This window comes from Oncorhynchus nerka, unplaced genomic scaffold, assembly GCF_034236695.1.
Source record: "Oncorhynchus nerka isolate Pitt River unplaced genomic scaffold, Oner_Uvic_2.0 unplaced_scaffold_1533, whole genome shotgun sequence".
In the NCBI taxonomy this organism is placed as follows: Eukaryota; Metazoa; Chordata; class Actinopteri; order Salmoniformes; family Salmonidae; genus Oncorhynchus; species Oncorhynchus nerka.
In genome coordinates, this window is record NW_027039781.1 from 1 (window position 1) to 27,500 (window position 27,500).

Genomic DNA, 27,500 nt, shown 5'->3' on the forward strand with positions numbered 1-27,500 from the left:
TTGTCCATCTATGTATAGCCTAGTGGCTGTGTTATGTATCATGTTGTCCTATGTATAGCCTAGTGGCTGTGTTATGTATCATGTTGTCCATCTATGTATAGCCTAGTGGCTGTGTTATGTATCATGTTGTCCATCTAGGTAATAGCCTAGTGGCTGTGTTATATATCATGTTGTCTTTTAGCAGATAACGTTGTACTCCCTATCCATAGATTGTTAGGATCAATGTTGAATGTACTACTCGCTTCATCACATAACCATTACTCTAGTCAATAGGGGTATCTCACAGAATGTCTGCCTCATCTCTCTCTATCTGTCTCTCTCTCTCTCTTTCTCTCTCTGTCTCTCTCTGTCTCCCTCTCTCTGTCTCTCTCTGTCTCTGTCTCTGTTTCTCTCTGTCTCTCTCTGTCTCTCTCTGTCTCTCTCTCTGTTTCTCTCTCTTTCTCTCTCTCTGTCTCTGTCTCTGTTTCTCTCTGTCTCTCTCTGTCTCTCTCTGTCTCTCTCTCTGTTTCTCTCTCTTTCTCTCTCTCTGTCTCTCTCTCTGTTTCTCTCTCTTTCTCTCTCTCTGTCTCTCTGTCTCTCTCTGTCTCCCTCTCTCTGTCTCTCTCTGTCTCTCTCTCTGTTTCTCTCTCTTTCTCTCTCTCTGTCTCTCTATCTGTCTCTCTCTCTGTCTCTCTCTGTGTCTCCAGGAGCCCCAGACTTTGTGGACCCTGCAGGGCAGCCCCTGTCCCAGCCGGCCCAGTCCTGGGTGTGGCTGGTGGATCTGGAGCGTACTGCAGGCCTGCTGGTGGGCCGCTGCCTGGGGGGCATGCTGCAGGGAGCACCCCCCTCCCTAGAGGAACAGGATACAGGCTACTGGCTGAAAACCCCCTGTTCAGCAACGGCCTGGAGATGGACATCCCTCAACTAGGTATGAAACACGGCATGGTTAGGATCGATAGTGTAGATATTATATAAGGGCATTATTCGGCTCCTGAGTGGCGCAGCGGTCTAAGGCACTGCATCTCAGTGCTAGAGGCGTCACTACAGACACCTTGGTTCGAATCCAGGCTGTATCACAACCGGCCGTGATTGGGAGTCCCATAGGGCGGCGCACAATTGTCCCAGCGTCGTCCGGGGTTGGCCGGTGTTGGCCGTCATTGTAAATAAGAATGTGTTCTTTATTGACTTGCCTAGTTAAATAAAGGTCAAATAAATACAATTAAATAACTGACCCCCCCTCTAGATAACTGTTAGAAGTGGTTCCTGTCTGATGACCCCCCTCTAGATAACTGTTAGAAGTGGTTCCTATCTGATGACCCCCCCTCTAGATAACTGTTAGAAGTGGTTCCTGTCTGATGACCCCCCTCTAGATAACTGTTAGAAGTGGTTCCTATCTGATGACCCCCTCTAGATAACTGTTAGAAGTGGTTCCTATCTGATGACCCCCTCTAGATAACTGTTAGAAGTGGTTCCTATCTGATGACCCCCTCTAGATAACTGTTAGAAGTGGTTCCTATCTGATGACCCCCCTCTAGATAACTGTTAGAAGTGGTTCCTATCTGATGACCCCCCCCTCTAGATAACTGTTAGAAGTGGTTCCTATCTGATGACTCCCCCTCTAGATAACTGTTAGAAGTGGTTCCTATCTGATGACCCCCTCTAGATAACTGCTAGAAGTGGTTCCTATCTGATGACCCCCTCCCCCCTCTAGATAACTGTTAGAAGTGGTTCCTATCTGATGACCCCCTCTAGATAACTGTTAGAAGTGGTTCCTATCTGATGACCCCCCTCTAGATAACTGTTAGAAGTGGTTCCTATCTGATGACCCCCTCTAGATTACTGTTAGACGTGGTTCCTATCTGATGACCCCCTCTAGATAACTGTTAGAAGTGGTTCCTATCTGATGACCCCCCTCTAGATAACTGTTAGAAGTGGTTCCTATCTGATGACCCCCCTCTAGATAACTGTTAGAAGTGGTTCCTATCTGATGACCCCCCTCTAGATAACTGTTAGAAGTGGTCCTATCTGATGACCCCCTCTAGATAACTGTTAGAAGTGGTCCTATCTGATGACCCCCCTCTAGATAACTGTTAGACGTGGTTCCTATCTGATGACCCCCTCTAGATAACTGTTAGAAGTGGTTCCTATCTGATGACCCCCCCTCTAGATTACTGTTAGAAGTGGTCCTATCTGATGACCCCCCTCTAGATAACTGTTAGACATGGTTCCTATCTGATGACCCCCCCTCTAGATTACTGTTAGAAGAGGTTCCTATCTGATGACCCCCCTCTCTAGATAACTGTTAGACGTGGTTCCTATCTGATGACCCCCTCTCTAGATATCTGTTAGAAGTGGTTCCTATCTGATGACCCCCTCTAGATAACTGTTAGAAGTGGTTCCTATCTGATGACCCCCCTCTAGATAAATGTTAGAAGTGGTTCCTATCTGATGACCCCCCCCCTCTAGATAACTGTTAGAAGTGGTTCCTATCTGATGACCCCCCTCTAGATAACTGTTAGAAGTGGTTCCTATCTGATGACCACCCCCCCTCTAGATAACTGTTAGAAGTGGTTCCTATCTGATGACCCCCCTCTAGATAACTGTTAGAAGTGGTTCTATCTGATGACCCCCCTCTAGATAACTGTTAGAAGTGGTTCCTATCTGATGACCCCCTCTAGATAACTATTAGAAGTGGTTCCTATCTCATGACCCCCGCTCTAGATAACTGTTAGAAGTGGTTCCTATCTGATGACCCCCTCTAGATAACTATTAGAAGTGGTTCCTATCTAGACCCCCCTCTAGATAACTGTTAGAAGTGGTTCCTATCTGATGACCCCCTCTAGATAACTGTTAGAAGTGGTTCCTATCTGATGACCCCCCTCTAGATAACTGTTAGAAGTGGTTCCTATCTGATTGCCCCCCTCCCCTCTAGATAACTGTTAGAAGTGGTTCCTATCTGATGACCCCCCCCCTCTAGATAACTGTTAGAAGTGGTTCCTATCTGATGACCCCCCCTCTAGATAACTGTTAGAAGTGGTTCCTATCTGATGACCCCCCCTCTAGATAACTGTTAGAAGTGGTTCCTATCTGATGACCCTCCCCCTCTAGATAACTGTTAGAAGTGGTTCCTATCTGATGACCCCCCCTCTAGATAACTGTTAGAAGTGGTTCCTATCTGATGACCCCCCCCTCTAGATAACTGTTAGAAGTGGTTCCTATCTGATTGCCCCCCCCCCTCTAGATAACTGTTAGAAGTGGTTCCTATCTGATGACCCCCCCTCTAGATAACTGTTAGAAGTGGTTCCTATCTGATGACCCCCTCTAGATAACTGTTAGAAGTGGTTCCTATCTGATGACCCCCCCTCTAGATAACTGTTAGAAGTGGTTCCTATCTGATTCGCCCCCCTCTAGATAACTGTTAGAAGTGGTTCCTATCTGATGACCCCCCTCTAGATAACTGTTAGAAGTGGTTCCTATCTGATGACCCCCCTCTAGATAACTGTTAGAAGTGGTTCCTATCTGATGACCCCCCTCTAGATAACTGTTAGAAGTGGTTCCTATCTGATGACCCCCCTCTAGATAACTGTTAGAAGTGGTTCCTATCTGATGACCCCCTCTAGATAACTGTTAGAAGTGGTTCCTATCTGATGACCCCCCTCTAGATAACTGTTAGAAGTGGTTCCTATCTGATGACCCCCTCTCTAGATAACTGTTAGAAGTGGTTCCTATCTGATGACCCCCCCCTCTAGATAACTGTTAGAAGTGGTTCCTATCTGATGACCCCCCTCTAGATAACTGTTAGAAGTGGTTCCTATCTGATGACCCCCCTCTAGATAACTGTTAGAAGTGGTTCCTATCTGATGACCCCCTCTAGATAACTGTTAGAAGTGGTTCCTATCTGATGACCCCCTCTAGATAACTGTTAGAAGTGGTTCCTATCTGATGACCCCCCCCTCTAGATAACTGTTAGAAGTGGTTCCTATCTGATGACCCCCCTCTAGATAACTGTTAGAAGTGGTTCCTATCTGATTGCCCCCCCTCTAGATAACTGTTAGAAGTGGTTCCTATCTGATGACCCCCTCTAGATAACTGTTAGAAGTGGTTCCTATCTGATGACCCCCCTCTAGATAACTGTTAGAAGTGGTTCCTATCTGATGACCCCCCTCTAGATAACTGTTAGAAGTGGTTCCTATCTGATGACCCCCTCTAGATAACTGTTAGAAGTGGTTCCTATCTGATGACCCCCCGTCTAGATAACTGTTTGAAGTGGTTCCTATCTGATGACCCCCCTCTAGATAACTGTTAGAAGTGGTTCCTATCTGATGACCCCCCTCTAGATATCTGTTAGAAGTGGTTCCTATCTGATGACCCCCCTCTAGATATCTGTTAGAAGTGGTTCCTATCTGAATACCCCCCTCTAGATAACTGTTAGAAGTGGTTCCTATCTGATGACCCCCCTCTAGATTACTGTTAGAAGTGGTTCCTATTGACCCCCTCTAGATTACTGTTAGAAGTGGTTCCTATCCCCCCCTCTAGATAACTGTTAGAAGTGGTTCCTATCTGATGACCCCCCTCTAGATTACTGTTAGAAGTGGTTCCTATCTGATGACCCCCCTCTAGATAACTGTTAGAAGTGGTTCCTATCTGATGACCCCCCTCTAGATTACTGTTAGAAGTGGTTCCTATCTGATGATCCCCCCTCTAGATTACTGTTAGAAGTGGTTCCTATCTGATGACCCCCTCTAGATAACTATTAGAAGTGGTTCCTATCTGATGACCCCCTCTAGATAACTGTTAGAGTGGTTCCTATCTGATGACCCCCCTCTAGATTACTGTTAGAAGTGGTTCCTATCTGATGACCCCCTCTAGATTACTGTTAGAAGTGGTTCCTATCTGATGACCCCCTCTAGATTACTGTTAGAAGTGGTTCCTATCTGATGACCCCCCTCTAGATTACTGTTAGAAGTGGTTCCTATCTGATGACCCCCTCTAGATAACTGTTAGAAGTGGTTCCTATCTGATGACCCCCCTTCTAGATAACTGTTAGATGTGGTTCCTATCTGATGACCCCCTCTAGATTACTGTTAGAAGTGGTTCCTATCTGATGACCCCCCTCTAGATAACTGTTAGAAGTGGTTCCTATCTGATGACCCCCTTCTAGATAACTATTAGAAGTGGTTCCTATCTGATGACCCCCCTCTAGATAACTGTTAGATGTGGTTCCTATCTGATGACTCCCCTCTAGATTACTGTTAGAAGTGGTTCCTATCTGATGACCCCCCTCTAGATAACTGTTAGAAGTGGTTCCTATCTGATGACCCCCCTCTAGATAACTGTTAGAAGTGGTTCCTATCTGATGACCCCCCTCTAGATAACTGTTAGACGTGGTTCCTATCTGATGACCCCCCGTCTAGATAACTGTTTGAAGTGGTTCCTATCTGATGACCCCCCTCTAGATAACTGTTAGAAGTGGTTCTATCTGATGACCCCCTCTAGATATCTGTTAGAAGTGGTTCCTATCTGATGACCCCCTCTAGATATCTGTTAGAAGTGGTTCCTATCTGAATACCCCCCTCTAGATAACTGTTAGAAGTGGTTCCTATCTGATGACCCCCCTCTAGATTACTGTTAGAAGTGGTTCCTATCTGATGACCCCCCTCTAGATTACTGTTAGAAGTGGTTCCTATCTGATGACTCCCCTCTAGATTACTGTTAGAAGTGGTTCCTATCTGATGACCCCCTCTAGATAACTGTTAGAAGTGGTTCCTATCTGATGACCCCCTCTAGATAACAGTTAGAAGTGGTTCCTATCTGATGACCCCCTCTAGATATCTGTTAGAAGTGGTTCCTATCTGATGACCCCCTCTAGATATCTGTTAGAAGTGGTTCCTATCTGATGACCCCCCCTCTAGATTACTGTTAGAAGTGGTTCCTATCTGATGACCCCTCTAGATTACTGTTAGAAGTGGTTCCTATCTGATGACCCCCTCTAGATTACTGTTAGAAGTGGTTCCTATCTGATGACCCCCCCCTCTAGATAACTGTTAGAAGTGGTTCCTATCTGATGACCCCCCCTCTAGATAACTGTTAGAAGTGGTTCCTATCTGATGACTCCCCTCTAGATAACTGTTAGAAGTGGTTCCTATCTGATGACCCCCTCTAGATAAGTGTTAGAAGTGGTTCCTATCTGATGACCCCCCCCCTCTAGATTACTGTTAGAAGTGGTTCCTATCTGATGACCCCCTCTAGATTACTGTTAGAAGTGGTTCCTATCTGATGACCCCCTCTAGATAACTGTTAGAAGTGGTTCCTATCTGATGACCCCCTCTAGATAACTGTTAGAAGTGGTTCCTATCTGATGACCCCCTCTAGATAACTGTTAGAAGTGGTTCCTATCTGATGACCCCCCTAGATAACTGTTAGAAGTGGTTCCTATCTGATGACCCCCTCTAGATAAGTGTTAGAAGTGGTTCCTATCTGATGACCCCCTAGATAACTGTTAGAAGTGGTTCCTATCTGATGACCCCCTCTAGATAACTGTTAGAAGTGGTTCCTATCTGATGACCCCCCTCTAGATTACTGTTAGAAGTGGTTCCTATCTGATGACCCCCCTTCTAGATAACTATTAGAAGTGGTTCCTATCTGATGACCCCCTTCTAGATAACTGTTAGAAGTGGTTCCTATCTGATGACCCCCTCTAGATTACTGTTAGAAGTGGTTCCTATCTGATGACCCCCCTCTAGATAACTGTTAGAAGTGGTTCCTATCTGATGACCCCCCTCTAGATAACTGTTAGAAGTGGTTCCTATCTGATGACCCCCCTCTAGATTACTGTTAGAAGTGGTTCTATCTGATGACCCCCTCTAGATTACTGTTAGAAGTGGTTCCTATCTGATGACCCCCCTCTAGATTACTGTTAGAAGTGGTTCCTATCTGATGACCCCCTCTAGATTACTGTTAGAAGTGGTTCCTATCTGATGACCCCCCTCTAGATTACTGTTAGAAGTGGTTCCTATCTGATGACCCCCTCTAGATTACTGTTAGAAGTGGTTCCCATCTGATGACTCCCCTCTAGATTACTGTTAGAAGTGGTTCCTATCTGATGACCCCCCCTCTAGATAACTGTTAGAAGTGGTTCCTATCTGATTTCTTTTCATTCTGATCTGTTGTATTTATTCTCTGACGATGCTGGCCCGTACTGTGTTTGTATGTGCCTTAGATAACTGCATCAGCTGGCTGTTAGAGGAGGCCCTCTCAGGTAACGAGGAGCAGAAACCAGTTGACTGTCCTCTGAGAGCAGACATGAGCGTCCTGGTGGAGCTGGCCCTGGGCTCCACTAAGGAACCCACCAACAGTCTCTGGAGCAACATGCAGGACTACGCCACCAGCAAAGGTACCGGGGGGGGGGTTATCTGGATGAACTATAATACATGAGGGGGGGGTGTATCTGGATAAACAAAAATACATGACAGAAATGGTTGTGGATTGTATAACAGTAGTGGACGTACATCCTGTTACTTCCAGATGCAAGGTTTCAAAAACGTCATGAATGAATCCTCCCACAGTTTATTAAGTGATGCCCGCTCTCTATTAAATGCTCCCACAGTTTGAGTGATGCCTGCTCTCTGTTGAATGCTCCCACAGTTTATTGAGTGATGCCCGCTCTCTGCTAAATGCTCCCACAGTTTGAGTGATGCCCGCTGTCTGTTGAATGCTCCCACAGTTTATTGAGTGATGCCCGCTCTCTGCTAACTGCTCCCACATTTTATTGAGTGATGCCCGCTCTCTGCTAAACGCTCCCACAGTTGAATCAGTCTATTGAGTGATGCCCGCTCTCTGTTGAATGCTCCCACAGTTTATTCAGTTTATTGAGTGATGCCTGCTCTCTGCTAAATGCTCCCACATTTTATTGAGTGATGCCTGCTCTCTGTTGAATTCTCCCACAGTTTATTGAGTGATGCCCGCTCTCTGTTAAATGCTCCCACAGTTGAATCAGTCTATTGAGTGATGCCTGCTCTCTGTTGAATTCTCCCACAGTTTATTGAGTGATGCCTGCTCTCTGCTAAATGCTCCCACATTTTATTGAGTGATGCCTGCTCTCTGTTAAATGCTCCCACATTTTATTGAGTGATGCCTGCTCTCTGTTAAATGCTCCCACAGTTTATTGAGTGATGCCTGCTCTCTGTTAAATGCTCCCACAGTTTATTGAGTGATGCCTGCTCTCTGTTAAATGCTCCCACAGTTTATTGAGTGATGCCTGCTCTCTGTTAAATGCTCCCACAGTTTATTAAGTGATGCCCGCTCTCTGTTAAATGTTCCCACAGTTTATTGAGTGATGCCTGCTCTGTTTATTGAGTGATGCCCGCTCTCTGCTAACTGCTCCCACATTTTATTGAGTGATGCCCGCTCTCTGCTAAACGCTCCCACAGTTGAATCAGTCTATTGAGTGATGCCTGCTCTCTGCTAAATGCTCCCACAGTTTATTCAGTTTATTGAGTGATGCCCGCTCTCTGTTGAATGCTCCCACAGTTTATTCAGTTTATTGAGTGATGCCTGCTCTCTGCTAAATGCTCCCACATTTTATTGAGTGATGCCTGCTCTCTGTTGAATTCTCCCACAGTTTATTCAGTTTATTGAGTGATGCCTGCTCTCTGCTAAATGCTCCCACATTTTATTGAGTGATGCCTGCTCTCTGTTGAATTCTCCCACAGTTTATTGAGTGATGCCCGCTCTCTGTTAAATGCTCCCACAGTTGAATCAGTCTATTGAGTGATGCCTGCTCTCTGTTGAATTCTCCCACAGTTTATTGAGGGATGCCTGCTCTCTGCTAAATGCTCCCACAGTGTATTGAGTGATGCCTGCTCTGTTTATTGAGTGATGCCCGCTCTCTGCTAAATGTTCCCACGGTGTATTGAGTGATGCCTGCTCTCTGCTAAATGCTCCCACAGTTGAATCAGTCTATTCAGTTTCTTTTCAGTTCATTCAGTGTAATGGAGCATCCAGCAGTGTGTGGGCATCCATCTTTCTTTCATGACAGATTAGTAGTGTAGAATAAGCAGAGTATTAATTGCTGCTGTGATATGTAGTGATGTCCATGTGTTTGTGTTCCAGACTGGGACAACGCCTCTCTCTGTAATGAGACCTTATTGGACACCGTGTCCAGGTTTGTCCTGGCTGCTCTGCTGAAGCACACCGGCCTGCTGGGCCAAGCCTGTGGAGAGGGCAGGTAATTCTACTGCACACCCATCATGGTTCTGCCTTCCCAATGGCGCCCTATTCCCTATATAGTATACTACTATAGACCAGAGCCCTATTCCCTATATAGTGGTACTACTATAGACCAGAGCCCTATTCCCTATATAGTGGTACTACTATAGACCAGAGCCCTATTCCCTATATAGTGGTACCCCTATAGACCAGAGCCTTATTCCCTATATAGTGGCACTACTATAGACCAGAGCCCTATTCCCTATATAGTGGTACTACTATAGACCAGAGCCCTATTCCCTATATAGTGGTACTACTATAGACCAGTGCCCTATTCCCTATATAGTGGTACTACTATAGACCAGAGCCCTATTCACTATACCCTATTCCCTACATAGTGCACTACTTTAGACCAAGGTCAGTAGGACTCTGGAACCCTATTCCCTACATAGTGCACTACTTTAGACCAGGGTAAGTAGGACTCTGGCACCCTATTCCCTACATAGTGCACTACTTTAGACCAGGGTCAGTAGGACTCTGGCACCCTATTCCCTACCTAGTGCACTACTTTAGACCAGGGTCAGTAGGACTCTGGCACCCTATTCCCTACCTAGTGCACTACTTTAGACCAAGGTCAGTAGGACTCTGGCACCCTATTCCCTACATAGTGCACTACTTTAGACCAGGGTCAGTAGGACTCTGGCACCCTATTCCCTACATAGTGCACTACTTTAGACCAGGGTCAGTAGGACTCTGGCACCCTATTCCCTACATAGTGCACTACTTTAGACCAGGGTCAGTACGAGTCTGGCACCCTATGTGGTGTCATTTGATACTACATGCCTTGTCTATTTCATGTGGCAGGCTGGGTTCACCAGTCAGTGTGTCTCTGTGTTTCCAACCAGGTACCAGCCTTGTAAGATGCTGGCTGAGGTCTACCGTTGTGTCTACAAGGTCCGGAACCGCCTGCTGGCCTGCAAGAACATGAACGTTGTCCAGACACGCTCGTCTTCCCGCGAGAGGAGGGTAAGTGACCCGGCTCTTCTTTCGGGTAACTGGTCCGTTGGTCCCTGAAACATCCTTCCAGTCCCACGTCAAGGTCTGCTGTCTTATTCCCACATCAACCCTTAAAGAGGAGGGTAAGTGACTCGGCTCTTCTTTCGGGTAACTGGTCCGTTGGTCCCTGAAACATCCTTCCAGTCCCACGTCAGGGTCTGCTGTCTTATTCCCACATCAACCCTTAAACCCCTCTACATCCTAGAGACACTTACGGCAACTGCTTCGCTGGTGCTTTTCAGAATGAAGTCCTTTGACCTCTAACCCCCACGGTCCTCATTTCAATTTAAAGAGATACTTCTGGATTGATTTATTTTTTTACTTCCCCAGAGTCAGATGAACTTGAAGATACTATTTTTATGTCTCTGCATCCGGTATGAAGAAAGTTAGAGGTAGTTTCGTGAGCCAATGCTAACTAGCGTTAGCGCAATGTCTAAAGGTCTATGGTATGTACTAGCATGCTAGCAGTGTGCAACATGCCACTAGTGTCTCCTTGTGATAGTTTGTCACAAAGACCTGTACTTGGCACTGATCAGATTGTTTGGTCTATATTAACGGGTGTCCTGCCCTGTGCCTGATCAGATTGTTTGGTCTATATTAACGGGTGTCCTGTCCTGTGCCTGATCAGATTGTTTGGTCTATATTAACGTGGGGGGCAGTAGTAAGCTAGCCAGGCTACTTGTCTTCTCAAGGGGGCAGTAGTAAGCTAGCCAGGCTACTTGTCTTCTCAAGGGGGCAGTAGTAAGCTAGCCAGGCTACTTGTCTTCTCTAGGGGGCAGTTGTAAGCTAGCCAGGCTACTTTTCTTCTCAATGGGGCAGTAGTAAGCTAGCCAGGCTACTTGTCTTCTCTAGGGGGCAGTAGTAAGCTAGCCAGGCTACTTGTCTTCTCAAGGGGGCAGTAGTAAGCTAGCCAGGCTACTTGTCTTCTCTAGGGGGCAGTTGTAAGCTAGCCAGGCTACTTTTCTTCTCAAGGGGGCAGTAGTAAGCTAGCCAGGCTACTTGTCTTCTCTAGGGGGCAGTAGTAAGCTAGCCAGGCTACTTGTCTTCTCAAGGGGGCAGTAGTAAGCTAGCCAGGCTACTTGTCTTCTCAAGGGGGCAGTAGTAAGCTAGCCAGGCTACTTGTCTTCTCAAGGGGGCAGTAGTAAGCTAGCCAGGCTATGTGTCTTCTCAAGGGGGCAGTAGTAAGCTAGCCAGGCTACTTGTCTTCTCAAGGGGGCAGTAGTAAGCTAGCCAGGCTACTTGTCTTCTCAAGGGGGCAGTAGTAAGCTAGCCAGACTACTTGTCTTCTCAAGGGGGCAGTAGTAAGTTAGCCAGGCTACTTGTCTTCTCAAGGGGGCAGTAGTAAGCTAGCCAGACTACTTGTCTTCTCAAGGGGGCAGTAGTAAGCTAGCCAGGCTACTTGTCTTCTCAAGGGGGCAGTAGTAAGTTAGCCAGACTACTTGTCTTCTCAAGGGGGCAGTAGTAAGCTAGCCAGGCTACTTGTCTTCTCAAGGGGGCAGTAGTAAGCTAGCCAGGCTATGTGTCTTCTCAAGGGGGCAGTAGTAAGCTAGCCAGGCTACTTGTCTTCTCAAGGGGGCAGTAGTAAGCTAGCCAGGCTACTTGTCTTCTCAAGGGGGCAGTAGTAAGCTAGCCAGACTACTTGTCTTCTCAAGGGGGCAGTAGTAAGTTAGCCAGGCTACTTGTCTTCTCAAGGGGGCAGTAGTAAGCTAGCCTGACTACTTGTCTTCTCAAGGGGGCAGTAGTAAGCTAGCCAGGCTACTTGTCTTCTCAAGGGGGCAGTAGTAAGTTAGCCAGACTACTTGTCTTCTCAAGGGGGCAGTAGTAAGCTAGCCAGGCTACTTGTCTTCTCAAGGGGGCAGTAGTAAGCTAGCCAGGCTACTTGTCTTCTCAAGGGGGCAGTAGTAAGCTAGCCAGGCTACTTGTCTTCTCAAGGGGGCAGTAGTAAGTTAGCCAGACTTATAGAAGCTTCAGAAATTAGCTTCAATGTTTTTTATGTTGTTTTGGAACTAAGCTGTTCATTTCATACAGTACATGAAATGGTTTAGCTGTAATGAATAATTCATCATAGGTCTAATGACAGTAATTTGACTCCCTATCGTGGCCATAGATGAGCAAATGAACCCTGATATGTATGAAATTACATTTTAAAACAGTTTAGATGTAATTATAAAATATGGTTTTGAATTGGGAAATTCAAATATATTATATTTGTTATTTTAGTTCTACCAGTTATCAATTGTTCAACGTTAAAAAAGTATTATTCTGTGACTTAACCTCTGGGATATTCGGGACGGTAGCGTCTCACCTCGCCAACAGCCAGTGAAAGTGCAGGGCGCCAAATTCAAAACAACAAAAATCTCATAATTAAAATTCCTCAAGCATACAAGTATTTTACACCATTTTAAATATACAATTCTTGTTAATCCAGCCACAGTGTCTGATTTCAAAAAGGCTTTACAGCGAAAGCACCGCAAACTATTATGTTAGGTCACCAAGTCACAGAAAAACACAGCCAAAGAGTGGAGTCACAAAAAGCAGAAATATAGATTAAATTAATCACTAACCTTTGATGATCTTCATCAGATGACACTCATAGGACTTCATGTTACACAATACATGTATGTTTTGTTCGCTAAAGTTCAGTTTACATTGGCGTGTTATGTTCAGTAGTTCCAAAACATGCAGTGATTTTGCAGAGAGCCACATCAATTCACAGAAATACTCATAATAAACATTGATAAAAGATACAACTGTTATGAATGGAACTTTAACCTCCTTAACCTCTAGTGACACCCCATCCCGTGAACGGGACCGTTGTCATCATCTGACACTAAATTAGCATAACGCAACGGACATAAATATTCCTAGAAAATATTCCTATTCATGAAAATCACAAATGAAATATATTGAGACACAGCTTAGCCTTTTGTTAATCACCCTGTCATCTCAGATTTTCAAAATATGCTTTACAGCCAAAGTGTAAGTTTATTGATAGCCTAGCATAGCATTTTGTCCAGCTAGCAGCAGGTAACTTGGTCACGGAGATCAGAAAAGCAATCAAATTAAATCGTTTACCTTTGATGAGCTTTTCGTGTTTTCACTCATTTACATTACATTTAAGTCATTTAGCAGACGCTCTTATCCAGAGCGACTTACAAATTGGTGCATTCACCTTATGACATCCAGTGGAACAGTAGTGCATCTAAATCTTTTAAGGGGGGTGAGAGGGATTACTTTATCCTATCCTATCAAGACAGATAGCAAATGTTCCTTTTTTCCCAAAATATTATTTTTGTAGGCGAAATAGCTCCGTTTGGCTGAGAAATCGACCGGAAATTGCAGTCAATTCCAAATTAGCTCCATAATATCGACAGAAACATGGCAAACGTTGTTTATAATCAATCCTCAAGGTGTTTTTCAAATATATACTTGATAATATATCAACCAGGACTGGTGGCTTCTTAGTAGGAGAGAGAGAAACAATGGCCGCATTTGTCCTTTATGCACCAAACACTATGAGAGACTTCAGCTGACCACTGACGCAATGTTGACGTTCAGGCTCATTTTTCAAAATAAAATCCTGAAACTATGTATTGTGACACTAGACACATAAGGGAAGCCATAGAAAAAGTAATCTGGTTGATAGCCCATTCACTGCTCAATAGGGACGCATAGGAACGCAGAGGTTTCTAAATAAGAGTCCCTTCCTGTTTGGATTTTTCTCAGGCTTTCGCCTGCAACATCAGTTCTGTTATACTCACAGACAATATTTTTACAGTTTTGGAAACTTTAGAGTTTTCTATCCTAAGCTGTCAATTATATGCATATTTTAGCATCTTGTGCTGACAAAATATCCCGTTTACTACGGGAACGTTATTTTTCCAAAAATGAAAATACTGCCCCCTAGTCACAAAAGGTTAATGCAACCGCTGTGTCAGATTTTTTTTAAAACTTGACGGAAAAAGCAAACCATGCAACCATCTGAGTACGGCGCTTAGAGACCAAACAAGCCAAAAAAGATTTCCGCCATATTGTGTAGTCAAAATGAGTCAGAAATAACATTATAAATATTCACTTACCTTTGATGATCTTCATCAGAATGCACTCCCAGGAATCCCCGTTCCACAATAAATGTTTGATTTGTTCGATAATGTACATCATTTATGTCCAAATAGCTACTTTTGTTAGCGCTTTTTGTAAACAAATCCAAAGTTACGAAGCGCATTCACTAGGAGCAGACGAAATGTAAAACATTTCCGTTACAGTCCGTAGAAACATGTCAAACGATGTATAGAATCAATCTTTAGGATGTTTTTAACATAAATCTTCAATAATGTTCCAACCAGAGAATTCCATTGTCTTCAAAAATGCAATGGAACGGGAGCTACCTCTCACATGACCGCGTCACGAGCCTGTGGCACTCTGCCAGACCAATGACTCAAAGAACCCCTCCTTTACTGTAGAAGCCTCAAACAAGTTTCTAACCTCCTTTACTGTAGAAGCCTCAAACAAGTTTCTAAAGACTGTTGACATCTAGTGGAAGCCTTAGGAAGTGCAACATGACCAATATCCCACTGTGTGTTCAATAGGGGCTGAGTTGAAAATCGACCAACCTCAGATTTCCCACTTCCTGGTGGTTTTTTTCTCAGGTTTTCGCCTGCCATATGAGTTCTGTTATACTCACAGACATCATTCAAACAGTTTTAGAAACTTTTGTCCTGTTTTCTATCCAAATATACTAATTATATGCATATTCTAGCTTTTATGGCTGAGTAGCAGGCAGTTTACTCTGGGCACCTTATTCATCCAAGCTACTCAATACTGCCCCCCAGTCACCAAGAAGTTAAGTTAAAACGCATAATGTTTTGGCTGAGGTATCGTTGAGGTTTTGTTTCGGTATCGAGTATCGTGATACTAAACCTGATATTCTGGTATCGCGATACTAAACCTGATATTCTGGTATCGTGATACTAAACCTGATATTCTGGTATCGTGACACTAAACCTGATATTCTGGTATCGTGACACTAAACCTGATATTCTGGTATCGTGACACTAAACCTGATATTCTGGTATCGTGACACTAAACCTGATATTCTGGTATCGTGACACTAAACCTGATATTCTGGTATCGTGACACGAAACCTGATATTCTGGTATCGTGACACTAAACCTGATATTCTGGTATCGTGACACTAAACCTGATATTCTGGTATCGTGACACTAAACCTGATATTCTGGTATCGTGACACTAAACCTGATATTCTGGTATCGTGACACTAAACCTGATATTCTGGTATCGTGATACTAAATCTGATATTCTGGTATCGTGACACTAAACCTGATATTCTGGTATCGTGATACTAAACCTGATATTCTGGTATCGTGATACTAAACCTGATATTCTGGTATTGTGATACTAAACCTGATATTCTGGTATCGTGATACTAAACCTGATATTCTGGTATCGTGACAACACTTTTAACGGGTGTCCGGTGTTGTGCCCGATCAGATTTCAGACAATCAGGACTCGCTGGAGATGGACCCCCAGGAGCACTCGTTCACGAGGACCATCGACGAGGAGGCGGAGCTAGAAGAGAGGACGGACCGAGAAAGGGAGGATGTGAATCAGGAGCAGGATGAGGAAGAGGAGGAGAGAGAGCACGAAGTCATGACCGCTGGGAGTGAGTGGTTCACTTTACTGCAATGACACAACACTCTCACTGAATGTACTCCTACCAGACTGTCACTGAACACACTGCTACCTACCAGACTGTCACTGAACACACTGCTACCTACCAGACTGTCACTGAACACACTGCTACCTACCAGACTGTCACTGAATAGACTGTCACTGAACACACTGCTACCTACCAGACTGTCACTGAACACACTGCTACCTACCAGACTGTCACTGAACAGACTGTCACTGAACACACTGCTACCTACCAGACTGTCACTGAATAGACTGTCACTGAACAGACTGCTACCTACCAGACTGTCACTGAACAGACTGCTACCTACCAGACTGTCACTGAACACACTGCTACCTACCAGACTGTCACTGAACACACTGCTACCTACCAGACTGTCACTGAACAGACTGTCACTGAACACACTGCTACCTACCAGACTGTCACTGAATAGACTGTCACTGAACAGACTGCTACCTACCAGACTGTCACTGAACAGACTGCTACCTACCAGACTGTCACTGAATTGACTGTCACTGAACACACTGCTACCTAGCAGACTGTCACTGACCACACTGCTACCTAGCAGACTGTCACTGACCACACTGCTACCTAGCAGACTGTCACTGACCACACTGCTACCTAGCAGACTGTCACTGACCACACTGCTACCTAGCAGACTGTCACTGACCACACTGCTACCTAGCAGACTGTCACTGAACACACTGCTACCTAGCAGACTGTCACTGACCACACTGCTACCTAGCAGACTGTCACTGAACACACTGCTACCTAGCAGACTCCTCTTCCTCCCTGAATTGAATATGACTGACTGAATATGTTTTAAACACTCAAGAGCACATGGGAGAGGGAGAAGATGGATGCTAGTTTAGATTTTACCGTGACCTTTTTGGTCCATATATAGAGTCTAAAGCATGGTCAGTTAAATGAGCCAATCAAGATCCCGGGTAACGGGAGAGTACAAACCAACCGCAATCAGACGTTGATCTCTGTTGCACACCAGGGGGTTGTATTTCTAGTGAAAGAATGTGGATGTGATAGCAGCGTAGACTACAGGTCCTTAACTACTTTTTTATGTTTGTAAAAAAACTTCAAGGGAATTTGCTCCAAAACAAATCTGTGAGGTCTATTATGAGAAGGAATGAGGACTTGTATTCACGGGTTCAAAATAGCACCTAGCTCCTTCTCCTGACCTCCGACCCCACGGTGCCACCAGTTCAAACCCAATAGCTGTAATCAATAGCAGGGCTATGGCTCCACCTAGCCGACCAATGGGCTCCCAAAGGTACAGGGAATAGGACAAAGGTACAGGGAATAGGACAAAGGTACAGGGAATAGGACAAAGGTACAGGGAATAGGACAAAGGTACAGGGAATAGAACAAAGGATAGGACAAAGGTACAGGGATAGGACAAGGGATAGGACAAGGGATAGGACAAGGGATAGGACAAGGGATAGGACAAGGGATAGGACAAAGGATAGGACAAAGGTACAGGGAATAGGACAAAGGTACAGGGAATAGGACAAAGGTACAGGGAATAGGACAAAGGTACAGGGAATAGGACAAAGGATAGGACAAAGGTACAGGGAATAGGACAAAGGTACAGGGATAGGACAAAGGTACAGGGATAGGACAACGGTACAGGGAATAGGACAAAGGATAGGACAAAGGTACAGGGAATAGGACAAAGGTACAGGGAATAGGACAAAGGTACAGGGAATAGGACAAAGGTACAGGGATAGGACAAAGGTACAGGGAATAGGACAAAGGTACAGGGAATAGGACAAAGGTACAGGGAATAGGACAAAGGTACAGGGAATAGGACAAAGGTACAGGGATAGGACAAAGGTACAGGGAATAGGACAAAGGTACAGGGATAGGACAAAGGTACAGGGAATAGGACAAATGTACAGGGAATAGGACAAAGGTACAGGGAATAGGACAAAGGTACAGGGAATAGGACAAAGGTACAGGGATAGGACAAAGGTACAGGGATAGGACAAAGGTACAGGGAATAGGACAAAGGTACAGGGAATATGACAAAGGATAGGACAAAGGTACAGGGAATAGGACAAATGTACAGGGAATAGGACAAAGGTACAGGGAATAGGACAAAGGTACAGGGAATAGGACAAAGGTACAGGGAATAGGACAAAGGTACAGGGAATAGGACAAAGGTACAGGGATAGGACAAAGGTACAGGGAATAGGACAAAGGATAGGACAACGGTACAGGGAATAGGACAACGGTACAGGGATAGGACAAAGGTACAGGGAATAGGACAAAGGTACAGGGAATAGGACAAAGGTGCAGGGAATAGGACAAAGGTGCAGGGAATAGGACAAAGGATAGGACAAATGTACAGGGGGACCTGGGTTGTACAGCCTTGAATGAGTCTTACTGTAGTCTGGCAGGACTAGCCTGGGTTAGAGCCTCATTGACCTACGCCACGGCGTGGTTCGTCGCACAGCTACCCTTTTAACCCAGCGCCCTGTGTGATGTCTCTCTGTGTCTGTCTGTCGCACGGCACAGAAATCTTTCAATGTTTCCTCTCAGCGCGGGAGGCGGCGAGGAGCCGAGAGAGAGAGAGGGCCAGCAGCAGCGCCGGGGGAGGCCTGACCTCAGGAGGAACCAGAGGGGGAGGTAAGGGAAGGAGGACGATGGGGAGGAGGAGGGGGAGGGAAGGAGGGGGGGGAGGAAGGAGGGGGAGGGAAGGAGGGGGGGTAAGGGAAGGAGGAGGTGGAGGAGGAGGAGATGAAAAAGGAGGGGTTGTGGTGGAGGGGGAGGAGGTGGGGAAGGTTATTTCAGTATAATATAATATGTGACTATGAGGAGGTGGGGAAGGTTGTAACGTGTGGTTTTGTATGGTTGTAACATATGGTGGTAACGTATGGTTTGTATGGTTGTAACGTATGGTTGTAACGTATGGTTTTGTATGGTTGTAACATGTGGTTTTGTATGGTTGTAACGTATGGTTTTGTATGGTTGTAACATATGGTTGTAACGTATGGTTTTGTATGGTTGTAACATATGGTTGTAATGTGTGGTTTTGTATGGTTGTAACATATGGTTTTGTATGGTTGTAACATATGGTTTTGTATGGTTGTAACATATGGTTTTGTATGGTTGTAACATATGGTTTTGTATGGTTGTAACATATGGTTTTGTATGGTTGTAACATATGGTTTTGTATGGTTGTAACGTGTGGTTTTGTATGGTTGTAACATATGGTTTTGTATGGTTGTAACGTGTGGTTTTGTATGGTTGTAACATATGGTTTTGTATGGTTGTAACGTGTGGTTTTGTATGGTTGTAACGTGTGGTTTTGTATGGTTGTAACATATGGTTGTAACATATGGTTTTGTATGGTTGTAACATATGGTTTTGTATGGTTGTAACGTGTGGTTTTGTATGGTTGTAACATATGGTTGTAACATATGGTTTTGTATGGTTGTAACATATGGTTTTGTATGGTTGTAACGTGTGGTTTTGTATGGTTGTAACGTGTGGTTTTGTATGGTTGTAACATATGGTTTTGTATGGTTGTAACGTGTGGTTTTGTATGGTTGTAACATATGGTTTTGTATGGTTGTAACGTGTGGTTTTGTATGGTTGTAACGTGTGGTTTTGTATGGTTGTAACATATGGTTTTGTATGGTTGTAACGTGTGGTTTTGTATGGTTGTAACATATGGTTTTGTATGGTTGTAACGTATGGTTTTGTATGGTTGTAATGTGTGGTTTTGTATGGTTGTAACATATGGTTTTGTATGGTTGTAACGTATGGTTTTGTATGGTTGTAACATATGGTTTTGTATGGTTGTAACGTGTGGTTGTAACGTATGGTTTTGTATGGTTGTAATGTGTGGTTTTGTATGGTTGTAACATATGGTTTTGTATGGTTGTAACATATGGTTTTGTATGGTTGTAACGTATGGTTTTGTATGGTTGTAACATATGGTTGTAACGTATGGTTTTGTATGGTTGTAACATATGGTTTTGTATGGTTGTAACATATGGTTTTGTATGGTTGTAACGTGTGGTTGTAACGTATGGTTTTGTATGGTTGTAACATATGGTTGTAACGTATGGTTTTGTATGGTTGTAACATATGGTTTTGTATGGTTGTAACATATGGTTTTGTATGGTTGTAACATGGTTTTGTATGGTTGTAACGTATGGTTTTGTATGGTTGTAACATATGGTTTTGTATGGTTGTAACGTATGGTTTTGTATGGTTGTAACATATGGTTTTGTATGGTTGTAACATATGGTTGTAACATATGGTTTTGTATGGTTGTAAAATATGGTTTTGTATGATTGTAACATATGGTTTTGTATGGTTGTAACGTATGGTTTTGTATAGTTGTAACATATGGTTTTGTATGGTTGTAACATATGGTTTTGTATGGTTGTAACGTGTGGTTGTAACGTATGGTTTTGTATGGTTGTAACATATGGTTGTAACGTATGGTTTTGTATGGTTGTAACATATGGTTTTGTATGGTTGTAACATATGGTTTTGTATGGTTGTAACATATGGTTTTGTATGGTTGTAACGTATGGTTTTGTATGGTTGTAACGTATGGTTTTGTATGGTTGTAACATATGGTTTTGTATGGTTGTAACATATGGTTGTAACATATGGTTTTGTATGGTTGTAACATATGGTTTTGTATGGTTGTAACATATGGTTTTGTATGGTTGTAACGTATGGTTTTGTATGGTTGTAACATATGGTTTTGTATGGTTGTAACATATGGTTTTGTATGGTTGTAACGTATGGTTGTAACGTATGGTTTTGTATGGTTGTAACATATGGTTTTGTATGGTTTTGTATGGTTGTAACATATGGTTGTAACGTATGGTTTTGTATGGTTGTAACATATGGTTTTGTATGGTTGTAACGTGTGGTTTTGTATGGTTGTAACATATGGTTGTAACATATGGTTTTGTATGGTTGTAACATATGGTTGTAACGTATGGTTTTGTATGGTTGTAACATATGGTTTTGTATGGTTGTAACATATGGTTGTAATGTGTGGTTTTGTATGGTTTTGTATGGTTGTAACATATGGTTTTGTATGGTTGTAACATATGGTTGTAACATATGGTTTTGTATGGTTGTAACATATGGTTTTGTATGGTTGTAACATATGGTTGTAACGTATGGTTTTGTATGGTTGTAACATATGGTTGTAACGTATGGTTTTGTATGGTTGTAACATATGGTTGTAACGTATGGTTTTGTATGGTTGTAACATATGGTTTTGTATGGTTGTAACGTATGGTTTTGTATGGTTGTAACATATGGTTGTAACATATGGTTTTGTATGGTTGTAACATATGGTTGTAACGTATGGTTTTGTATGGTTGTAACGTATGGTTGTAATGTATAGTTTTGTATGGTTGTAACGTATGGTTGTAATGTATAGTTTTGTATGGTTGTAACGTATGGTTGTAATGTATAGTTTTGTATGGTTGTAACGTATGGTTGTAACATATGGTTTTGTATGGTTGTAACATATGGTTTTGTATGGTTGTAACATATGGTTGTAACGTATGGTTGTAACATATGGTTGTAACGTATGGTTTTGTATGGTTGTAACATATGGTTGTAACGTATGGTTTTGTATGGTTGTAACGTATGGTTGTAATGTATAGTTTTGTATGGTTGTAACGTATGGTTGTAATGTATAGTTTTGTATGGTTGTAACGTATGGTTGCTTATTGTAAAATACCTTTCGGTTTAGGTTTTATAAAAGCACTTGAAAATATCTCATGTATTGTTAATTATATATGCTTGCTACAAACCACTCTAAATATTCATCGTCCTTCAGACTGATAGTTTTGGACAGCAGAAGCTCCTTTTCTCCTCCAGTGAAATGACCCTTTCTATACTAACAGTGTGTTATTGTTACCAGGGGAGACGGAGGCCTCGACATCCCAGGAGGAGCATCACGGGAGAGACGGCTGTACGGGGCTGCCTGAGGGACAGGACCTGTACACAGCCGCCTGTAACTCTGTGGTCCACCGCTGTGCTCTGCTGGTGCTGGGGGTCAGCCCTGTACTGGGGGAACTGGGGATGGAGCACCAGGACGAGGGACACGGCAGCTTCCAGTCAGCCGGACTGGGACAGCAGGACGGGACGGGCTTCATGACCAGGTCAGAACAACACAACTTCTATGACTGTCTGGTCTGTGTAGTTCTGGCTGTATGGTCTGTGTAGTTCTGACTGTGGTCTGTGTAGTTCTGACTGTGGTCCGTGTAGTTCTGACTGTATGGTCTGTTCTGTGTAGTTCTGACTGTATGGTCTGTGTAGTTCTGACTGTGGTCTGTGTGGTTCTGGCTGTATGGTCTGTGTAGTTCTGGCTGTATGGTCTGTGTAGTTCTGACTGTATGGTCTGTGTAGTTCTGACTGTGGTCTGTGTAGTTCTGACTGTATGGTCTGACTGTGTGGTCTGTGCAGTTCTGACTGTGGTCTGTGTAGTTCTGACTGTCTGGTCTGTGTAGTTCTGGCTGTATGGTCTGTGTAGTTCCGGCTGTATGGTCTGTGTAGTTCTGACTGTGGTCTGTGTAGTTCTGGCTGTGGTCTGTGTAGTTCTGACTGTATGGTCTGTGTAGTTCTGACTGTGGTCTGTGTAGTTCTGGCTGTGGTCTGTGTAGTTCTGACTGTGGTCTGTGTAGTTCTGACTGTGGTCTGTGTAGTTCTGGCTGTGGTCTGTGTAGTTCTGGCTGTGGTCTGTGTAGTTCTGACTGTGGTCTGTGTAGTTCTGACTGTGGTCTGTGTAGTTCTGGCTGTGGTCTGTGTAGTTCTGACTGTATGGTCTGTGTAGTTCTGACTGTGGTCTGTGTAGTTCTGGCTGTGGTCTGTGTAGTTCTGACTGTGGTCTGTGTAGTTCTGACTGTGGTCTGTGTAGTTCTGACTGTATGGTCTGTTCTGTGTAGTTCTGACTGTATGGTCTGTGTAGTTCTGACTGTATGGTCTGTTCTGTGTAGTTCTGGCTGTATGGTCTGTGTAGTTCTGACTGGTCTGTGAGGTTCTGACTGTCTGGTCTGTGTAGTTCTGACTGTGGTCTGTGTAGTTCTGACTGTGGTCTGTGTAGTTCTGACTGTCTGGTCTGTGTAGTTCTGACTGTCTGGTCTGTGTAGTTCTGACTGTATGGTCTGTGTGGTTCTGACTGTCTGGTCTGACTGTCTGGTCTGTGTAGTTCTGACTGTCTGGTCTGTGTGGTTCTGACTGTCTGGTCTGACTGTCTGGTCTGTGTAGTTCTGACTGTATGGTCTGTGTAGTTCTGACTGTCTGGTCTGTGTGGTTCTGACTGTGGTCTGTGTAGTTCTGACTGTGGTCTGTGTAGTTCTGACTGTGGTCTGTGTAGTTCTGACTGTCTGGTCTGTGTAGTTCTGACTGTCTGGTCTGTGTAGTTCTGACTGTGGTCTGTGTAGTTCTGACTGTGGTCTGTGTAGTTCTGACTGTGGTCTGTGTGGTCTCTGTCCTCTGCTATGAAGGAGTGAGAGTCTGAGTACAGAGAGCTGTTCGGTCCAGTCCAGTCCCAACTACAGGCTGATGAAGTCCAGGAGCGAATCAAATCTGTCCCTGTCTGATGAGGAGGGATGCACTCTGGTCAGTCATAACGCTGGGCCTCCTTCGGTCTGCCTTACCTTTGTCTGTCTGTCTTCTCTCTCATCACTCTCTCTTTATCTTTCTCTCTCTGTCTCCCCCCTCTCTCTCTCTGTGTCTCCCCCCTCTCTCTCTGTGTCTCTCTGTGTCTCCCCCCTCTCTCTCTGTCTCTCTGTTTCCCCCCTCTCTCTCTGTGTCTCCCCCTCTCTCTCTGTGTCTCCCCCCTCTCTCTCTGTGTCTCCCCCTCTCTCTCTCTGTGTCTCCCCTCTCTCTCTGTGTCTCTCTGTTTCCCCCTCTCTTTCTGTGTCTCCCCCTCTCTCTCTGTGTCTGTCTGTGTCTCCCCCTCTCTCTCTGTGTCTCTCTGTGTCTCCCCCTCTCTCTCTCTCTGTCTCTCTGTCTCCCCCTCTCTCTCTGTGTCTCTCTGTCTCCCCCTCTCTCTCTGTGTCTGTCTGTCTCCCCCTCTCTCTCTGTGTCTCCCCCTCTCTCTCTCTGTCTCTCTGTGTCTCCCCCTCTCTCTCTGTGTCTCCCCCTCTCTCTCTGTGTCTCTCTGTTTCCCCCTCTCTTTCTGTGTCTCCCCTCTCTCTCTGTGTCTGTCTGTGTCTCCCCCTCTCTCTCTGTGTCTCTCTGTGTCTCCCCCTCTCTCTCTCTCTCTGTCTCTCTGTCTCCCCCTCTCTCTCTGTGTCTCTCTGTCTCCCCCTCTCTCTCTGTGTCTGTCTGTCTCCCCCTCTCTCTCTGTGTCTCCCCCTCTCTCTCTCTGTCTCTCTGTGTCTCCCTGTCTCCCCTCTCTCTCTCTGTCTCTCTGTGTCTCCCCCTTCTCTCTCTGTGTCTCTCTGTGTCTCCCCCTCTCTCTCTCTGTCTCTCTGTGTCTCCCCCTCTCTCTCTCTGTCTCTCTGTGCCTCCCCTCTCTCTCTCTCTCTCTCTGTGTCTCCCCCTCTCTCTCTCTGTGTCTCCCCCTCTCTCTCTCTCTGTGTCTCTCTGTGTCTCCCCCTCTCTCTCTCTCTGTGTCTCCCTGTCTCCCCCTCTCTCTCTCTGTGTCTCTCTGTGTCTTCCCCCTCTCTCTCTCTGTGTCTCCCCCTCTCTCTCTCTGTCTCTCTGTGTCTCCCCTCTCTCTCTCTGTGTCTCCCCCTCTCTCTCTCTCTGTGTCTCTCTGTGTCTCCCCCTCTCTCTCTCTCTGTGTCTCCCTGTCTCCCCCTCTCTCTCTGTGTCTCTCTGTGTCTCCCCCTCTCTCTCTGTCTCTCTGTGTCTCCCCCTCTCTCTCTCTGTCTCTCTGTGTCTCCCCCTCTCTCTCTCTGTCTCTCTGTGTCTCCCCCTCTCTCTCTCTGTCTCTCTGTGTCTCCCCCTCTCTCTCTCTCTGTCTCTCTGTGTCTCCCCCTCTCTCTCTCTGTCTCTCTGTGTCTCCCCCTCTCTCTCTCTGTCTCTCTGTCTCCCCCTCTCTCTCTCTCTCTCTGTGTCTCCCCCTCTCTCTCTCTGTCTCTCTGTCTCCCCCTCTCTCTCTCTCTGTGTCTCCCCCCCTCTCTCTCTCTGTCTCTCTGTGTCTCCCCCTCTCTCTCTCTCTGTCTCTCTGTGTCTCCCCCTCTCTCTCTCTCTGTCTCTCTGTGTCTCCCCCTCTCTCTCTCTGTCTCTCTGTGTCTCCCCCTCTCTCTCTCTGTCTCTCTGTGTCTCCCCCTCTCTCTCTCTGTCTCTCTGTGTCTCCCCTCTCTCTCTCTGTGTCTCTATGTGTCTCCCCCCTCTCTCTCTCTCTCTCTCTCTCTCTCTCTGTCTCTCCCCCTCTCTCTCTCTGTGTCTCCCCCCTCTCTCTGTCTCTCTGTGTCTCCCTGTCTCCCCCTCTCTCTCTCTGTCTCTCTGTGTCTCCCCCCTCTCTCTCTCTGTCTCTCTGTGTCTCCCCCCTCTCTCTCTCTGTCTCTCTGTGTCTCCCCCCTCTCTCTCAGCGTAAAGACATGTTCTGTTTTAAACAAAGTTCCCACTAAGACGTTCTCCTGATGTTTATTGTAATGATGTTTTATTAAAATGTAACTGAAGTGCTTTTCCTCTGTTTCAGAGTGGCAGGAGAAACGTGGATCTGGACCTGACATTTTCTCAGAAAAAGAGAGGTAAAGGACTAATGTCTGTACAATCAGTAAAGTCCATTAGATGCTACTAACCACTACTGCTATGTGACAGCCCTCTGCTTCGGTGTAAAAGAGAGGTAAAGGACTAATGTCTGTACAATCAGTAAAGTCCATTAGATGCTACTAACCACTACTGCTATGTGACAGCCCTCTGCTTCGGTGTAAAAGAGAGGTAAAGGACTAATGTCTGTACAATCAGTAAAGTCCATTAGATGCTACTAACCACTACTGCTATGTGACAGCCCTCTGCTTCGGTGTAAAAGAGAGGTAAAGGACTAATGTCTGTACAATCAGTAAAGTCCATTAGATGCTACTAACCACTACTGCTATGTGACAGCCCTCTGCTTCGGTGTAAAAGAGAGGTAAAGGACTAATGTCTGTACAATCAGTAAAGTCCATTAGATGCTACTAACCACTACTGCTATGTGACAGCCCTCTGCTTCGGTGTAAAAGAGAGGTAAAGGACTAATGTCTGTACAATCAGTAAAGTCCATTAGATGCTACTAACCACTACTGCTACAGTGCCTTGCGAAAGTATTCGGCCCCCTTGAACTTTGCGACCTTTTGCCACATTTCAGGCTTCAAACATAAAGATATAAAACTGTATTTTTTTGTGAAGAATCAACAACAAGTGGGACACAATCATGAAGTGGAACGACATTTATTGGATATTTCAAACTTTTTTAACAAATCAAAAACTGAAAAATTGGGCAAGCAAAATTATTCAGCCCCTTTAAATTAATACTTTGTAGCGCCACCTTTTGCTGCGATTACAGCTGTAAGTCGCTTGGGATATGTCTCTATCAGTTTTGCACATCGAGAGACTGAAATGTTTTCCCATTCCTCCTTGTAAAACAGCTCGAGCTCAGTGAGGTTGGATGGAGAGCATTTGTGAACAGCAGTTTTCAGTTCTTTCCACATATTCTCGATTGGATTCAGGTCTGGACTTTGACTTGGCCATTCTAACACCTGGATATGTTTATTTTTGAACCATTCCATTGTAGATTTTGCTTTATGTTTTGGATCATTGTCTTGTTGGAAGACAAATCTCCGTCCCAGTCTCAGGTCTTTTGCAGACTCCATCAGGTTTTCTTCCAGAATGGTCCTGTATTTGGCTCCATCCATCTTCCCATCAATTTTAACCATCTTCCCTGTCCCTGCTGAAGAAAAGCAGGCCCAAACCATGATGCTGCCACCACCATGTTTGACAGTGGGGATGGTGTGTTCAGGGTGATGAGCTGTGTTGCTTTTACGCCAAACATAACGTTTTGCATTGTTGCCAAAAAGTTCAATTTTGGTTTCATCTGACCAGAGCACCTTCTTCCACATGTTTGGTGTGTCTCCCAGGTGGCTTGTGGCAAACTTTAAACGACACTTTTTATGGATATCTTTAAGAAATGGCTTTCTTCTTGCCACTCTTCCATAAAGGCCAGATTTGTGCAATATACGACTGATTGTTGTCCTATGGACAGAGTGTCCCACCTCAGCTGTAGATCTCTGCAGTTCATCCAGAGTGATCATGGGCCTCTTGGCTGCATCTCTGATCAGTATTCTCCTTGTATGAGCTGAAAGTTTAGAGGGACGGCCAGGTCTTGGTAGATTTGCAGTGGTCTGATACTCCTTCCATTTCAATATTATCGCTTGCACAGTGCTCCTTGGGATGTTTAAAGCTTGGGAAATCTTTTTGTATCCAAATCCGGCTTTAAACTTCTTCACAACAGTATCTCGGACCTGCCTGGTTCTTCCTGATGCTCTCAGCGCTTTTAACGGACCTCTGAGACTATCACAGTGCAGGTGCATTTATACGGAGACTTGAT

General features: G+C 44.8%; 1 protein-coding gene across 1 annotated transcript in view; it reads left to right on the top strand.

Annotated features, from left to right (window-relative positions):
• Window positions 1–686: 686 nt before the first annotated feature.
• The window catches only part of LOC115124218 (probable E3 ubiquitin-protein ligase HERC1), a gene marked incomplete at both ends in the record, with an annotated part of 96,567 nt that continues 69,753 nt past the window's right edge, over window positions 687–27,500 (top strand). The window contains 9 exon segments of the mRNA XM_065015299.1: window positions 687–907; window positions 7,199–7,372; window positions 9,091–9,205; window positions 10,092–10,212; window positions 15,754–15,925; window positions 18,488–18,598; window positions 21,879–22,119; window positions 23,464–23,578; window positions 25,614–25,665. Of these exon segments, the coding sequence (XP_064871371.1) occupies window positions 687–907; window positions 7,199–7,372; window positions 9,091–9,205; window positions 10,092–10,212; window positions 15,754–15,925; window positions 18,488–18,598; window positions 21,879–22,119; window positions 23,464–23,578; window positions 25,614–25,665 (1,322 nt within the window).